At 40.6% G+C, this 15897-nt stretch overlaps 2 protein-coding genes across 2 annotated transcripts; both read right to left on the reverse strand.

Annotated features, from left to right (window-relative positions):
* Positions 1 to 3164: 3164 nt before the first annotated feature.
* Positions 3165 to 8260, reverse strand: LOC114583069 (vomeronasal type-2 receptor 26-like). Its single transcript, XM_077918215.1, has 6 exons — positions 8043 to 8260; positions 6819 to 7110; positions 5363 to 6223; positions 4621 to 4848; positions 4364 to 4490; positions 3165 to 4066 (listed from the first exon to the last, which is right to left on the reverse strand). The coding sequence occupies exons 1-6, from the start codon at positions 8258 to 8260 to the stop codon at positions 3165 to 3167; spliced, it is 2628 nt and encodes an 875-aa protein (XP_077774341.1).
* A 2115-nt stretch (positions 8261 to 10375) lies between these two features.
* On the reverse strand, positions 10376 to 15339 carry LOC144325327 (vomeronasal type-2 receptor 26-like). The gene is made up of 6 exons (XM_077918216.1): positions 15122 to 15339; positions 13922 to 14099; positions 12469 to 13329; positions 11662 to 11889; positions 11419 to 11545; positions 10376 to 11277 (listed from the first exon to the last, which is right to left on the reverse strand). The coding sequence occupies exons 1-6, from the start codon at positions 15337 to 15339 to the stop codon at positions 10376 to 10378; spliced, it is 2514 nt and encodes an 837-aa protein (XP_077774342.1).
* Between the last annotated feature and the right edge of the window lie 558 nt (positions 15340 to 15897).

A 15897-nucleotide genomic window follows, 5' to 3' on the forward strand; every position in this document is an offset into this window, starting at 1 on the left:
AAAGATATTTATTAAAGTTTTCAAAGTATTACAAAAAGAAAAAAGAAAAAGAGAAAACACAAAATAAAAACAGTTAAAAACAATTCAATCTTTCCGTATCTTATCTTTCATTTGTTTATTTCCCAGACCTCCTCACACCTCCCTTTTTTGTATTCCAGTTCAATTTATTGGTTCAGCAAATCCTTTCCCTCTTTGTTTTTATCCTGATCTTTAATCTTAATATATTATAGCTTTAGATTATCACCTGTTAACAATCCATTTTTACATATTCCTTTATGACATTACTGCTAAAAACCACTTAACTTCAATCCAACATCATAGCAAGTCTTTCAATACTGGGACATGACTGATGCCATGGCTGGTCATGGCTGTAGCCAATGCCCAGCCAACCAGCAAAGGAACTCCCCAAGACCTGGGCCCTTACTGGCCCATTTGAACCTGGCTTTTGACTGGGAGGTAACACCCCCATGGTTGCAATGACAGGGGAATTCCCCACTGGCCAGAGACCAGGCGGGTCTGGCCGGCCAGGAAGGAGGCAGAGGGTTAGGGTCTGCAACAGATGCCCACCGGGGAAGTGGTGAGCATCCATTATAGTAATCATATTCAGGCCCGGAATACAATACAGCAAGTCACTATTTGCTATCAGCAATTCTTAAGAAGGCCTGGAGGTACACCAAATGGGTTTTAGATATTTTGATCTTTTGAATTCATAGACATATCTCTTTAGTATTTCACTGTAAAACTCTCTTGTTAGACATAACACACAATTCCAATTCTAGCCAAAGTTTATTGATGGTCCAAGTTAAAGGTTATATATGTATATTGGAACTGCTGAATAGTTTTGATTTTCCTTATGAGTTTTAGGTACCTGATCCCCTTAGGACAGCCAAGGGTTGATCTACAGTTTTTGGGATGTGAAAAACTTCCCTGTATCCACAAATTTAGAAACAAAGTACAGTGGTACCTCAGGTTACATACGCTTCAGGTTACAGACTCCGCTAACCCAGAAATAGTACCTCAGGTTAAGAACTTTGCTTCAGGATGAGAACAGAACTGCTTCAGCAGCGCAGTGGGAGGCCTCATTAGCTAAAGTGGTGCTTCAGGTTAAGAACAGTTTCAGGTTAAGAACAGACCTCTGGAACGAATTAAATACTTAACCCGAGGTACCACTGTATACAATTTTATTAGTTACATGCAACATTCTACATCATGGCAATCAACAATAAATAATTGTAAAAGGAATACATTTGCATCCATAATTAATTATTAGCTAATTAATACAATTTGTATCTCAACCTACATCACTGGAACAAAAACATACATCATGCCTTTCAACCATTAAACAGTTGAGGTGTGCTTTGTCCAGGGCTTCTTTCCCCCAGCCAGAATTGAGTTCTGTCACCTTTCAGGTCAGCGTCTTTGCCATTATAAGAGAACAAGGTGAGTTCATGATGCATTCCAGCCCCTCGTTATCTAGAAAAATAGCACTACCTTTGCCTCTTACTTCCAGATGTGAAACAAAAGAAAAAAGCATGTTATAGGGTGGGGAACCTATGGACAGTCATATGCTGTTGGATTCTATGCCCCAGATAGCATGACCTATGGATAGGAATCATGAGAACTGTACTCCAGAACATCTAGAGAGCACAGGTTCATCACTTCTGTTCTAGAGAGACAAATAGCTTAGGAAAGAGAAAGAATCAGTCTCACAGGAAAACTGTAGCAAACTGTGATGGCTTGGTCTCTCCCACAAATGTGAGACGACTCTGCCTGTTAATTATTTCAGATTTATTGCTAAAACAACAAACTAGGATGGAGCTCCTATACTCATCATCCTCCCCAGAAGATGGAATTGCCCGGACTGAGCTCATCCCCGTTCCCCAGCACGGAAGCCCCCACCTTCTCTTCCGGTAACTTTTGTGCGTCTTGGCCACTTTTGAGATCCTACGAGATTTGGGAGAGAATGTTTCCTGCATTCCAACTTCTGGCTCACTATTGGAACTCCAACACAGCTGCCTGTCACTTTGGCCCTGTTTTTCTCCTCCCCTTTGTTCCAAGCTCAGATTACAGCTGCTCTCCCCCTCCTCTCTGCTTTCCGCTGCTAACTGTTCTCTCCTTATGCCTGCTTCTGATCCTCCTGTCAGCACCTGAGCTTCGCTGACACAAACTCTGGGATAGTCTATGGGATAAGCAGAAATATATCACTGCAAATGGAACACTTGAACTTTGCAAGATAATATTTAATACACATAACACATTCATGTGTTCCATTGAAGTAAAAATTCAGTTCCATTGAACTGAAAATTCTGAGAAAACTGGTTTCATGGCTGTGACCAAAAAGATGATGCATTTAAGTTTCCTTCCTGGCAGTAAGCAGGGGGGGGGGGGGAATCCAGAAACAACTTTCAAATCACAAAGCAGTTTCAGAAGAGGTTGCAAAACAATATATCCACCAGATGGTGGCCAAAGCAGGGTGTTCATATATGGTGCAGATCAGTGGCAGAGTGTATGCTTTGTAGGCAAAAAATAAATAAAATGCTGAATTTCTGGAACCTTGGGTGAAAAGATCCTAAAAGTCAGGTTAGTCAGTTCTGAGAAAAAAAATGATTTGGAGAGCTTTAGGGAAGACCTGCAAATGGGAAAATGCCAAGGGTGAATTTCCCAGAGGTATACTAGTGCATATGCATCCAAAAGGTACTGCACAGCTGAATATGACTGAACACAAACACATTTGAGTATGTCAACATTTGAGTATGTCATGCTTTTCTTCTTATTATCTGTTCCCTTCTTCTCTTCTTCTTCTTCTTCTTCTTCTTCTTCTTCTTCTTCATTGTCATCATTATCATCGTCATCATTGTCGTCCATTTTTTAGAAAGCAACTGAACAACAAGGCATTCAGGGGAAAGATGGAACTCAGCAGTGCAGATGTAGTGGTTGAACATTTATCAAATCTGAGTATCTACAACATCGTTAAAACAAAACAACTAGAAGTGACTTTTAAAACTTTGAGGCAGCTGCCAAGACAAAATGCCTTAGGAAATATCAACACTCTTATAGACAAAATATAATCACATTTCTTTCTTATTAGATGTTCCCTGTTGCTCAGACCAGGCTGCCAGTACTGCATAGTAGAATATAAATAAACACAGATATATCTAGGTACGTCATGCTTTTCTTCTTATTATCTGTTCCCTGTTATTCAACTCAGGCCTCAACACAATGATATAAAATTTGGGTGCAAATATGCAGCCCAGCAACCCAGCACTAGAGGCTAAAATAGAAAAGATCTCCACAGCTACCATGTACTTTCCCTTAGAGCTTAGATAGGTTGGGATAAAGGATAACCAAACACTGCAAAAGACCAACATGCTGAAGGTGATGAATTTGGCTTCGTTGAAACTGTCAGGTAACTTTCTGGCAAGGAAAGCCACACTGAAGCTGATAATGGCCAGAAAGCCCATATAGCCTAAAACACAATAGAAGAAAGTCAGAGATCCCTCATTGCACTCCAATATAAGTTCTTCTCTTACTGAATGAATGTCAACATCTGGGAATGGGGGAGAAGTTACCAACCACACAAAGCAAATGCCTGCTTGGATGAATGAGCAGGGAAGAACAATGGAGTTAGCTAATGACTTCCCCACCCAATTCCTCATGCTGGATCCCGGTCTGGTGGCCATGAAAGCCAGGACCACTGTGGTGGTTTTGGCCAACACACAAGAAACAGCTACTGAGAATATGATTCCAAAAGCAGTTTGTCGGAGAAGACATGTCACCTTCTGTGGCTGGCCAATGAATAGCAATGAACAAAGGAAGCAGAGCAAGAGGGAGACAAGGAGAGTGTAGGTGAGGCCCCGGTTGTTGGCTTTGACAATGGGAGTGCTGCGGTGCTTCAGAAATGTTGCTAGCGCCAGAGCTGTGATCAAGGAAGAGAAAAGGGCAAAAAGGGCTAAAGCGACCCCCAGTGGTTCTTTGAAAGACAAGAAGGAAGCCAGTCTGGGAACACAGGAATCTTGGTTCTTGCTTGGATAGCTTACGTCACTGCATTTGGAACAGTCATTCATATCTGAAAAGGGAAAGATAGGTGCTTTATGCCGCCATCTCTGCTAGTTCAAGGCAACCGGAGGAACACCAAATGGATACAATGCAAAGGAATGGTTATGTACCTTTTTATGTTCATCTGGTAACACTCTAATGTTTAAGGAGAAGGTGGGGGCAGGTGAGATTTACATCCTTTGGAGCAATAAACATGTAGCCTGCATCTGCTGCATTGTCACTTGCTTCTGCTTTCTGCTGCTCTATCTTTGGTGTGCTCTGTTGTTTATCAAGAAGGTTTGACATCATTTGGCAATATATTTCTTACCGTGTTGGACTGAAATCTTCCCTTCTGGACATGGGATGCAATCATAGCAGCAAAATGGATCCCCTTCCTTCACTTTCTTGCTAAAACCAGGACGGCAACTTTCACTACATACAGAATGAGGCTTTGCCTAATCCACAAATGAAAGAGGACCATGTAAGTATTAAAGAACAAAAGAAGAACAAAATATGGCTCAAGGTGGTACCACCTCCGTTTTACTCCAGCCCTGCCCACTGAAATTACTAGCAATTGGCTCCTACCTGATTAAACCAGCTGTGCCACGTTATGGCACTCTCATTGAGGCTGAATACATTGCCCAGAAGACCTTGGGGGTCCACCTGTCCAACTTTCACTCTATGAAAGGATTGGTTTGAAGAAAAAATCCAGTTGAAGATGTCAAATCCAGCTACTAACTCCCCATTCTGGTCAAAGGAAACCTGGTCACCAGCACTGTTGTTAAAGGAGACTCTTCTCAGAAAGTGATGGAACTAGAATGCAAAGGGAAATGTAAGAGTGTAGGGCATGATGCATTTTAACAGTAGTTCATTGAATCTTTTAGATGGAGTTATAAAAATGCTTTCCCTTGATGAAGAGATGTCCCCCCCACCTCTACTCCCCTTTCCTCAAATTGCAGTATAGCAATAACCAAATGAGAAAGAGTATTCATACATTTAAAGTTTACTTTTGAGAAGCTTCACTGAAATCTTTTTAGTTATTCCTGACTGGTAGCCTCCTTAAATACACCTAGAAACAAATGGTTTCTCACGTTATTATTTAAAACAACAACAACAGTTTTTTGAGTATATAATTGTTTAAAAGAGTAGATAATATCTTGGTCTCGATATAGTTAGATACAGACATCCTTTTTCCTACTTCATAGAGAAATGACGTAATAGGAAATTGGGAGCCATATGAAGTTTGGGAGTCAGTTCACTTGGCTTTTTGAGCCTGGTGGAATGTGTGCATAGACAAGCTAGGTGCTGTACTCCTTGGGTCCATTACCTGCCAGAACTGTAGATTCCAAAGGTTCATCCCCCTTTCATCCCCCATTGCTCTGTATGGGAGTCTAGATGAGAACATCGTTTGTAAAGCATAGGCCACAGCATAGACAGCGTTGTAGATGCTGTAGCTGTGGCCAATCATCCTTGTTTCAAAAAAGGGCCCCGGAAGACTCTTCAGTTTCTCTTCCGCAGTACAAAAATCTCCACCCAATCGCTCAGTTACTCTATTTGCAAATATACAACCAAATGCTTGTTGCCAGAAGTCCAGGATAAAGCCATCGCCTTTTGCATTCAGAGGCTTCCTATTCTCAACATAATGTTGAAATCCTGAAGGATCCTTGGAGTGAATTGAGAAGGAGAGAGCACCATGGATCATGTCTATACTCCAAGTCCTTTGATGTGTGATAGATGTGAGCTCCATCTGGGCTGTCAGTATCCACACAATACCTTTTTCTTTATTTGTCACATGTTGTTGTTCTGACAGGTATGAGAACCATCTCAATAATATAACTGAAAAAGATTCTCCATAGGCAACCACTGCATTGGCTTTACCATCAATAATTTTATCATGTATTTTTGCCCCCTGAGTTAACATGCTATTAATTTCAGTGACAATTCCTTGTGTGTGACTTCTTTCTATGAAGGCAAAACAGATACCACTCTGGGAGAAAAGTGGAAATACAGTTTGGACAAATCTATCTCCATATTCATCATTGGTAGTAAGGATTCCAATCCATATCCACTTGAAATGCAGAAGCAAAGAGAGAATCCCTGCATACTGAGTGGCTTCCTGAGGTGCCATCTGGTAAAAAGAAAGGCCTGGGGTTTTGTCATTCATCACTGGAGCAGGGCTATATATGAGCTAAAGGAGGTGTGAAGGAGAATAGAGAATGAGAGAAGTTCCACCCCCCCCCCTATTTGAAGTCTTCAAAGTAATCTACATTCATCAAATGAACAATTCTTATAACTCTCTTGGAACGTTAAAATTGTATTCTTCCCATGTAGCATTTTGGCTTCAGTGACAAGTTACTGAAACGTTACGCAGCTACTCTACTACTAGGGAAAATTCACTTTCCAGATGAGGTGTAGAAGAGGACCCCTCTGACTCCCACTCCCCTTCCAGGACCCCTGATGACACTGTGGTAGGACCCTTATCCAGACCTCTGTGCTGATGTTCCACTTCTGCCAAATTGGAGGCTTCCTCCTTCTCCCCTTCAGAACAATCCTGCCAACCTCACTGTGTCCTGATTGTCTTCATGGGACCCATGATAAGTTTATGCTTTTAAAGTACATTTCTTAATTCAGATTTACAGATCAATTCAGCGGGCTGTATTGCTTGGCTTAGATTTGATGTCCATCTCTTTATAAGGAAAATCTACCTGTTTGCTCCAATTGTACCTCCTTCTGTCCCTTTCACCCTTTGTCTGCCTCTAAAAATCTGGAAGGATCTGTCCTACCTGTGGAATCTTGTAAATATCCAAGACTGTTGCCATGTGCAAGGAGGTCAGTGGGTCCAGTCCTCCAATAACTGCAATGAGGTTATCCTGGATGTCACATTTGTAGTTTGGGAGATGTTTCCATGGTGTGAATATAAGTAGCAATGTAGCATGGTAGGTCCCTTTGGCAGTGAAATAGCTGTCATAAATGCGGAAACCCAAGGTGATGTTGGGCAACAGCTGAGGGTTTTCATTTATTTCCTTGATGGCAAAGGCCAAGGTGAGAATGTGTTGGTAATTCTTTGTCACCACACTAGAAGGAGAGATGTGTTGTGTATGAGAATGTCATTCTCCAGTAGGGTTAGGGCACTGGTGGCCTATAGATAACCAGATCAAACTCATTAAGCCTTTTCAGCCATTCTCCACCCCAGCAGCGAAATAAATTGACAGGCTTAAAGCCACCATCTACTGCAGTGTGCTCTCATTACTGTACTTCCAAATCATGCTTGGAGCAAGGAGGTAGCTGCAAGGGCTCTTCTGATTTCAGCCAAGCAGAGCAGCATACCTGCCCTGCTGCCTGCTTTCATCTAATTCCACCCATGATTGTCAAAAACATATATTCATTTTGTTAAAAGGCCAATTCCATGGAAGCAACAAAGCAGTGCGCCTGTTGAAATATGTTAAATGAGCAAGCCATATTTCCAGTATCAACTGAGAGGGCAGGAGACGGGAGTTTTAAATATCTCTTTCAGGTGACATCTCCCCAATGAAGAGGGCGATGTGTATGCATGTGTGGTTTGTGTGTTTGCCCTTTATGCATGTGTGTGTTTTGTGTACAGTACATGTAAAGGTTGTATACAAGAGATTTTAGAGATGCTGGCATGTGACTCTAGACGCAAAGGGTAGATATGGACCTTGGCTGAACATTTCCCCTCACCTGTGTACTGCATTTTGTAAGATGATCACCATCTTCATTACTAGAGCAATTAAATAGACAATTTATTGAAGCAACACTTGGCTTAGTGGTCCTATATGAAGATTAAATAAGCAAACCATATAACAGTTAAATAAGCAAACCATACAAAGGTTGGTGTACTTCAACACTGCAGTTTATTGAGTGCTTGTTGCTGCAAACAGTATTAGCGGGGGTTCCACAGTGGAACCTATTAAAAGTGGAACAACTGCCAAGACACATTACTCAAGTGACAGAAAGAAAGAATAATGCATTAAAAACAAACTCCTTACAGAAGCTCTTCATGCAGAGTCTGTGGCGGAACCTCTGTGAAGGGGATGAAATTGGAGATGATGATGCTCTGGGAAACAATTCCACCAATGAAGAAGTCACCTGACTGCTGATAGTCCTGAAGTGGAGGGTGTGGATCTTTAACCCTGCAGGTAACAGTGTGATCCTTGCATGCCATAGGAGGAAGCAGTATCAGAAGAAATGCTACTAGAATCTCCATCCTGTATACATTATTATTATTATTATTAGTAGTAGTAATAGTAGTAGTAGTAGTAGTAGTATACAGCCCTTCCTCTGAAGATTGCAGGGCAGTTTACAATATTTTAAAAAAAGACAAAATGTGTAACATAGTAACAAAGGAATTAAGAATGAAGACAAAAATGGGGAACAAATCCAGACTGGTACACATAATTTTTCTTCTCATGTCCAAAATCAGAAAACAAATTACCATTCAACAGCAATACAGCATTTTAAAAAGTGTGCACATTTTCCTTGCCTTTAAAATGACTTCTTCTGATTCCTTCTATTCCTGTCTTTTACGGTTCCAACTTAAATGCAGAACATCAGGGATCAAACTGGAAGTCTTTTGTCTATATTTTCTTCTGGCCCCAGATTGGAATACTATGAGGTATATTTATATCATCCTACAAATTTTGTAATTTGTTTATTTTTTGTTTTTGGAGGTGGCCACTGCAACTCCTTGGGGTTTTAGAAAAAGAGGGGAAATAATTATAGTCCTTTTGATAATTAAAAGGCAGGGTAATCTCCAGTCTGAAGTTGCGAATTCTCTGCGGAATTGCTGCAGACCGCCCCCCCCCCCCCCCCGAACAAATTTGTTCCTTTTCATTTAACTAAGTTGAGTTCTGGCCATAGAGAAAAGGGTCAAAATTCAGGACTGTTCTTTATTTTTAAGGACAAACTTTAATATTGATATGTGAGTGAATCGCATAATTGTTTGGGATAGAAACACATGAGCCAGTTTAATTAAAGGGCTAAGAAAACTAGGAATTATTATTATTATTAGGAATATTCATTTTTTATTGGTTATTTAAACATGATTTTTTTAAAAAAGGAACCTAGGACTAGATACATAATTTTGAGGAAGATTTATACTGGGCAGCTGGTGAACAGTAGGTGGTGAGCAGCATTTCAGTCCCTGACTACAAGAACGACTCTGGACTTCAGACTGCAAGAAAATGAAGAGATAATTATACCCTTTTATTTCTCCTTCACGTTAACTTTTCCCTGATTCTAGATATGTATCACTAAGTATGAGTTTAACAGGAAAGCAAGCAACTTATGTAAGGAACCGTGAGACAGTGAACCTGATAAGCAGCCACATATCTAGATTATCAAAAGAGACACGTGCAAAGTTTTATTGTCCTGCTTATGGTGACAAATGTACTGTGCATGTATTTCATGCGATACCTCAGATGCATTTTCATGATGTTCATTCGTTCCACTGAGCTGAAGCTTCTGAGAGAACATGTTTTATATATATTACCCATTTGTGCCCCCAAACACAAACTGTTATTTAGCAAAATACACAAGTAATTAGCAAGCCTTCAGTTTATAAGACATTCCCTTTTTAAGGGGGGGGGGGTGAGCAGGAATTTGCGGGAACTGAGTTCCCTTACCTTTTTTCTGCTGGGGCTGGAATGGATATACACCCAATGCCTGAGCCAAAAATCTACCTATATCTGTAATCAGTAAAGTTGTGGCCATATCTAATCCAGATCATTGTCTCCTTGGGTGTTTAAATCACATCTTACTTTAGCCACTGCCTGTGTTTGTGTGTGTGTGCGTGTGGCACTGCAACTAAGTCCACAGTAAACAAACCAACAAGCAGACAAGCAAGCAAGCAAGCAAGCAAGCAAACAAACTTCATGGTGAGTTCCTCTACCTTTTCTTCCAGAACATGACCCGTTATTATTATTATTATTATTATTATTATTATTATTATTATTGTTATTATTATTATTATTATTATCATCATCATCATCATCATTGTCATCATCATCGTCGTCATCATCCATTTTTTAGAAAGCAACTGAACAACAAGGCATTCAGGGGAAAGATGGAACTCAGCAGTGCAGATGTAGTGGTTGAACATTTATCAAATCTGAGTATCTACAACATTGTTAAAACAAAACAACTAGAAGTGACTTTTAAAACTTTGAGGCAGCTGCCAAGACAAAATGCCTTAGGAAATATCAACACTTTTATAGACAAAATATAATCACATTTCTTTCTTATTTGCTGTTCCCTGTTGCTCAGACCACGCTGCCAGTACTGCACAGTAGAATATAAATAAACACAGATATATCTAGGTACGTCATGCTTTTCTTCTTATTATCTGTTCCCTGTTATTCAACTCAGGCCTCAACACAATGATATAAAATTTGGGGGCAAATATGCAGGCCAGCAACCCAGCACTAGAGGCTAAAATAGAAAAGATCTCCACAGCTACCATGTACTTTCCCTTGGAGCTCAGATAGGATGGGATAAAGGATAACCAAACACTGCAAAAGACCAACATGCTGAAGGTGATGAATTTGGCTTCGTTGAAACTGTCAGGTAACTTTCTAGCAAGGAAAGCCACACTGAAGCTGATAATGGCCAGAAAGCCCATATAGCCTAAAACACAATAGAAGAAAGTCAGAGATCCCTCATTGCACTCCAATATAAGTTCTTCTCTTACTGAATGAATGTCAACATCTGGGAATGGGGGAGAAGTTACCAACCACACAAAGCAAATGCCTGCTTGGATGAATGAGCAGGAAAGAACAATGGAGTTAGCTAATGACTTCCCCACCCAATTCCTCATGCTGGATCCCGGTCTGGTGGCCATGAAAGCCAGGACCACTGTGGTGGTTTTGGCCAACACACAAGAAACAGCTACTGAGAATATGATTCCAAAAGCAGTTTGTCGGAGAAGACATGTCACCTTCTGTGGCTGGCCAATGAATAGCAATGAACAAAGGAAGCAGAGCAAGAGGGAGACAAGGAGAGTGTAGGTGAGGCCCCGGTTGTTGGCTTTGACAATGGGAGTGCTGTGGTGCTTCAGAAATGCTGCAAGCACCAGAGCTGTGATCAAGGAAGAGAAAAGGGCAAAAAGGGCTAAAGCGACCCCCAGTGGTTCTTTGAAAGACAAGAAGGAAGCCAGTCTGGGAACACAGGAATCTTGGTTCTTGCTCGGATAGCTTACGTCACTGCATTTGGAACAGTCATTCATATCTGAAAAGGGAAAGATAGGTGCTTTATGCCGCCATCTCTGCTAGTTCAAGGCAACTGGAGGAACACCAAATGGATACAATGCAAAGGAATGGTTATGTACCTTTTTATGTTCATCCGGTAACACTCTAATATATTTCTTACCGTGTTGGACTGAAATCTTCCCTTCTGGACATGGGATGCAATCATAGCAGCAAAATGGATCCCCTTCCTTCACTTTCTTGCTAAAACCAGGACGGCAACTTTCACTACATACAGAATGAGGCTTTGCCTAATCCACAAATGAAAGAGGACCATGTAAGTATTAAAGAACAAAAGAAGAACAAATGTACCACCTCCGTTTTACTCCAGCCCTGCCAACTGAAATTACTAGCAATTGGCTCCTACCTGGTTAAACCAGCTGTGCCACGTTATGGCACTCTCATTGATGCTGAATACATTGCCCAGAAGACCTTGGGGATCCACCTGTCCAACTTTCACTCTATGGAAGGATTGGTTTGAAGAAAAAATCCAGTTGAAAATGTCAAATCCAGCTACTAACTCCCCATTCTGGTCAAAGGAAACCTGGTCACCAGCACTGTTGTTAAAGGAGACTCTTCTCAGAAAGTGATGGGACTAGAATGCAAAGGGAAATGTAAGAGTGTGGGGCATGATGCATTTTTACAGTAGTGCATTGAATCTTTTAGATGGAGTTATAAAAACGCTTTCCCTTGATGAAGAGATGTCCCTCCACCTCTACTCCCCTTCCCTCAAACTGCAGTATAGCAATAACCAAATGAGAAAGAGTATTCATACATTTAAAGTTTACTTTTGAGAAGCTTTATTGAAATCTTTTTAGTTATTCCTGACTGGTAGCCTCCTTAAATACACCCAGAAACAAATGGATTCTCATATTATTATTTTTTAAACAACATTTTTCTCAGTATATAATTGTTTAAATGGGTAAATAATATCTTGGCGTGCTCTGGTCCATGGTGTCACGAAGAGTCGGACACGACTAAACGACTAAACAACAACAAATATCTTGGTGTCGATATAGTTAGATACAGACATCCTTTTTCCAACTTCATAGAGAAATGAAGTAATAGGAAATTGGGAGCCATATGCAGCTTGGGAGTCAGTTTACTCGGCTTTTTGAGCCTGGTGGAATGTGTGCATAGACACTCTAGGTGCTGTACTCCTTGGGTCCATTACCTGCCAGAACTGTAGATTCCGAAGTTTCTGTCCCCCTTCAGCCCCCATTGCTCTGTATGGGAGTCTAGATGAGAACATTGTTTGTAAAGCATAGGCCACAGCATAGACAGCGTTGTAGATGCTGTAGCTGTGGCCAATCATCTTTGTTTCAAAAAAGGGCCCCGGAAGACTCTCCAGTTTCTCTTCCCCAGTACAAAAATCTCCATCCAATCGCTCAGTTACTCTATTTGCAAATATACAACCAAATGCATGTTGCCAGAAGTCCAGGATAAAGCCATCTCCTTTTGCATTCAGAGGCTTCCTATTCTCAACATAATGTTGAAATCCTGAAGGATCCTTGGAGTGAATTGAGAAGGAGAGAGCACCATGGATTATGTCTATACTCCAAGTCCTTTGATATGTAATAGATGTGAGCTCCATCTGGGCTGTCAGTATCCACACAATACCTTTTTCTTTATTTGTCACATGTTGTTGTTCTGATAGGTATGATAGCCATCTCAAAAAAACAACTGCCAATGATTCTGCATAGGCAACCACTGTATTGGCTTTGCTCTCAATGATTTTATCATGTATTTTTGCCCCCTGAGTAAACATGTTATTAATTTCAGTGACAATTGTTTGTTTGTGGCTTCTTTCTATGAAGGCAAAACAGATACCACTCTGGGAGAAAAGTGGAAATACAGTTTGGACAAATCTATCTCCATATTCATCGTTGGAAGTAAGGATTCCAATCCATAGCCACTTGAAATGCAGAAGCAAAGAGAGAATCCCTGCATACTGAATGGCTTCCTGAGGTGCCATCTGGTAAAAAGAAAGGCCTGGGGTTTTGTCATTCATCACTGGAGCAGGGCTATATATGACCTAAAGGAGGTATGAAGGAGAATAGAGAATGAAAGAAGTTTTTTTTTTCCTATTTGAAGTCTTCAAAGTAATCTACATTCATCAAATGAACAATTCTTATAACTCTCCTGGAACGTTAAAATTGTCTTTTTCCCTTGCAGCATTTTGGCTTCAGTGACAAGTTACTGAAAAGTTACGCAGCTACTTTACTACTGGGGAAAATTCACTTTCCAGATGAGGTGTAGAAGAGGACCCCTCTGACTCCCACTCCCCTTCCAGGACCCCTGCTGACACTGGGGTAGGACCCTTATCCAGACCACTGTCCTGATGTTCCCCTTCTGCCAAATTGGAGACTTCCACCTTCTCCCCTTCAGAACAATCCTGCCAACCTCACTGTGTCCTGATTGTCTTCGTGGGACCCATGATAAGTCTATGCTTTTAAAGTACATTTCTTAATTTAGATTTAATGTTCAATTCAGTGGGCTGTATTGCTTGGCTTAGATTTGATGTTCATCTCTTTATAATGAAAATCTACCTGTTTGCTCCAATGGTAAATCCTTCTGTCCCTTTCTCCCTCTGTCTGCCTCTAAAAATCTGGAAGGATCTGTCCTACCTGTGGAATCTTGTAAATATCCAAGACTGTTGCCATGTGCAAGGAGGTCAGTGGGTCCAGTCCTCCAATAACAGCAATGAGGTTATCCTGGATGTCACATTTGTAGTTTGGGAGATGTTTCCATGGTGTGAATATAAGTAGCATTGTAGCCTGGTAGGTCCCTTTGGCAGTGAAATAGCTGTCATAAATGCGGAAACCCAAGGTGATGTTGGGCAACAGCTAAGGGTTTTCATTTATTTCCTTGATGGCAAAGGCCAAGGTGAGAATGTGTTGGTAATTCTTTGTTACCACACTAGAAAGAGAGATGTGTTCCGTATTAGAATGTCATTCTGCAGTAGGGCTAGGGCACTGGTGGCCTATAGATAACCAGATCAAACTTATAAAGCCTTTTCAGCAATTCTCCTCCCCAGCAGCGGAGTAAATTGTCAGGGTTAAAGCCACCATCTACTGCAGTGTCTCTCCTTACTGTGCTGCCAAAGCATGCTTGGAGCAAAGAGTTAGTTGCAAGGGCTCCTCTGATTTCAGCCAAGTAGAGCAGCACACCTGCCCTATCACCTGCTTTCATCCAATTCCACCCATGATTAGCTAAAGCATATATTCTTTTTTTTAAAAGGCCAATTCCATGGAAGCAACAATGCAGTGCACCCGTTGAAATATGTTAAATGAGCAAGCCATATTTCCAGTATCAGCTGAGAGGGCAGGAGACGGGAGTTTTAAATATCTCTTTCAGGTGACATCTCCCCAATGAAGAGGGGGATGTGTATGCATGTGTATTTTGTCTGTGTATGTATGTGGGTGTTTTGTGTCCAGTACATGCCTATTATTTGATCATGGGATTTTGGAGATGCTGGCATGTGACTCTAGACTAGAGGCAAAGGATGAATATGGACCTTGGCTGAACATTTCCCCCTCACCTGTGTACTGCATCTTGTAAGATTATCACCATTTTCATTACTAGAGCATTAAATAGTCAATTTATTGAAGAGCACTTGTCCTAAATGAAGATTAAATAACCAAACCATATGAAAGTTGGAGTACTTCTGCACTGCAGTTTATTGAGTGCTTGTTGCTGCAAACAATATTAGTGGAGGTCCCATAGTGGAACCTATTAAAAGTGAGACAAACTCAGGCAGCAGCTGCCAAGACACATCACACAAGTGACAGATAGAAAGAATAATGCATTAAAAACAAACTCCTTACAGAAGCTCTTCATGCAGAGTCTGTGGTGGTACTTCTGTGAACGGTATTAAATTTGTGACGATGATGCTCTGGGAAACAATTCCACCAATGAAGAAGTCGCCTGGCTGCTGATAGTCATGAAGTGGAGGGTGTGGATCTTTAACCATGCAGTTAAGAATCTGATCCTTGCATGCCATATGAGGAAGCTGTATCAGAAGAAATGCTACTAGAATCTCCATCCTGAATACAATATATTAATTATTATTATTATTATTATTATTATTATTATTATTATTATTATTATTTATTTCTATACAGCCCTTCATCTAAAGATCACAGGGCTGTTTACACTATTTTAAAAACACACAAAATGTGTAACAAAGGAATTAAGGAATTAAAACAAAAACGGGGCAAAAATCCAGATTGGTACACATAATTTTTCTTCTCATGTTCAAAATCAGAAAACAAATAACTATTCAACAGCAATACAGACTTCATTTTCAAAAGTTTGCAATTTTCCCTTGCCTTTGACACGGATGCTCCTGTTTCCTTCTATTCTCATCTTTTAAGGTTCCAACTTAAAATGCAAAACATCAGATATCAAAGTGGAAGAGTCTTGTGTGTATTTTGTCCTGGTCCCAGATTGGAATGCTATGAGGGATATATTTGTATCATCCTACAAAAGTTGTAATTCTTTTATTTTCTGTTTTTGCTGGTGGCCACTGCAATTCTTTGGGGTTTTAGTATAAGGGAGGAAATAATTATAGTCCTTTTGATAATTAATGGGCAGGCTAATC

Source organism: Podarcis muralis, chromosome 13 (genome assembly GCF_964188315.1).
Source record: "Podarcis muralis chromosome 13, rPodMur119.hap1.1, whole genome shotgun sequence".
Classification (NCBI taxonomy): Eukaryota; Metazoa; Chordata; class Lepidosauria; order Squamata; family Lacertidae; genus Podarcis; species Podarcis muralis.